The sequence below is a fragment of the Loa loa genome, assembly GCF_000183805.2.
Source record: "Loa loa unplaced genomic scaffold supercont3.2062, whole genome shotgun sequence".
In the NCBI taxonomy this organism is placed as follows: domain Eukaryota; kingdom Metazoa; phylum Nematoda; class Chromadorea; order Rhabditida; family Onchocercidae; genus Loa; species Loa loa.
In genome coordinates, this window is record NW_018110241.1 from 1 (window position 1) to 1,534 (window position 1,534).

Below are 1,534 nucleotides of genomic sequence, written 5' to 3' on the forward strand. Positions count from 1 at the left end.
CTATACCGCGGTGAGAATTTATTCACTTTCACTGTATATCACTATACCGCGGTGAGAATTTATTCACTTTCACTGTATATCACTATACCGCGGTGCAAAATATACCGGGACACATTTTATTAGCAATCTTTTTCAATGTATTTATATTCAAAAATAAATCAAATGGAACGTTTAAATTCCAACAAAATATAATTTTGTTCATATAAATTCATTAAAGTTTTCTGAAAAAAAAATTTGAAATCTTTGTAAGATTAAAAGAGCAAAAAAAAAAAAGTTGATGTGAAGAGAATCTTCCTAGCAAACATCAGAAAATCTACTAAATATCAAAAATGGGGGAACTGGTTTTGCTAAAAAGAAGAAGAAATGTAAAAGCAATGACTATCTTTATCAGTGATAAGATTCGTATCATTTGTATGAATGGTGTGCAGTGAGCAGAGATAAAATAAACTAGCTATTTTGTAAGCATTTATGGAATTCTATAACTTTTGTATTTGTTTATAGCTTCAGAATTTACTCTCTAATTATGCTTTTATTGATAATACATTTCCACCTACAAATGCTTCTTATCAAATATCCATTTTGACCTGTAAACATTCTTATCAAATTTGCATTTTGACCCTCTAAATATTCTTGTCAAATTTACATTTTCACCTATTCCCTTCTGATCTATAAATGTCCTGCTAAAATTAAAATTTGTAATTTGAATTAATGAAATTTTCATTTAATTAAATTATATGAATTTTCAGTTCGACAAGTAAATATATCATGAAACGATTATGGTTTATTACAATATTGGAGTATATTTTCAATTATCAAGAAATTTCCTCACATTTTACAAATCCTTCATATTCATCATTTACTATTGATTATCAAAATGATACATTTCTATTAGATGGTAAACCATTTAGGTAAACTATTTGAATTAATTCACAATTTTTTTTTTTATTTATTTCTTTTTATCAATTTATCAAATATCTTTTCTTCGTATGTAATGAATTTTTGATAAGAATAATGATAACAATGATATATGTGTGATAAAATATTTTCTTCACCTATTTTCATTTAACAGTCATTATTTCATATATTATTGTTAAAATTTTAAATGAATACATTTTATATTTCTCCAAAAATTAACTTCTAAATATCAATAAATATATCAAATTATTGCTTATCAATCTGATATAACTCTATCAATGCAATTCGTCTGATTTCTCATTTTTTGTTATTCCTTCCATAGGTTAATTTCATTTATTATTTAGGTATATTTCCGGTAGCATTCATTATTTCCGGATTCATCCATACTATTGGAATGATCGATTACGACGAATTCGAGCTGCAGGCTTAAATACCATACAAATGTACATTCCATGGAATTTTCATGAAGTTTATAATGGAAGGTTTGTTGTTTTACCTGTTAGAGGTGACATATCTATCACTTTGTATGGTTGTTTTACCTGTTAGAGGTGACATATCTATCACTTTGTATGGTTGTTTTACCTGTTAGAGGTGACATATCCTATCACTTTGTATGGTT

General features: G+C 26.3%; 1 protein-coding gene across 1 annotated transcript; it reads left to right on the forward strand.

Moving 5' to 3' along the window:
• Positions 1-765: 765 nt before the first annotated feature.
• LOAG_15493 (hypothetical protein) lies at positions 766-1,461 on the forward strand (the record flags this gene model as incomplete). Its single annotated transcript, XM_003150984.1, has 2 exons — positions 766-908; positions 1,260-1,461. 2 exons carry the CDS (start codon positions 766-768, stop codon positions 1,459-1,461), a joined length of 345 nt encoding a protein of 114 aa, XP_003151032.1.
• Between the last annotated feature and the right edge of the window lie 73 nt (positions 1,462-1,534).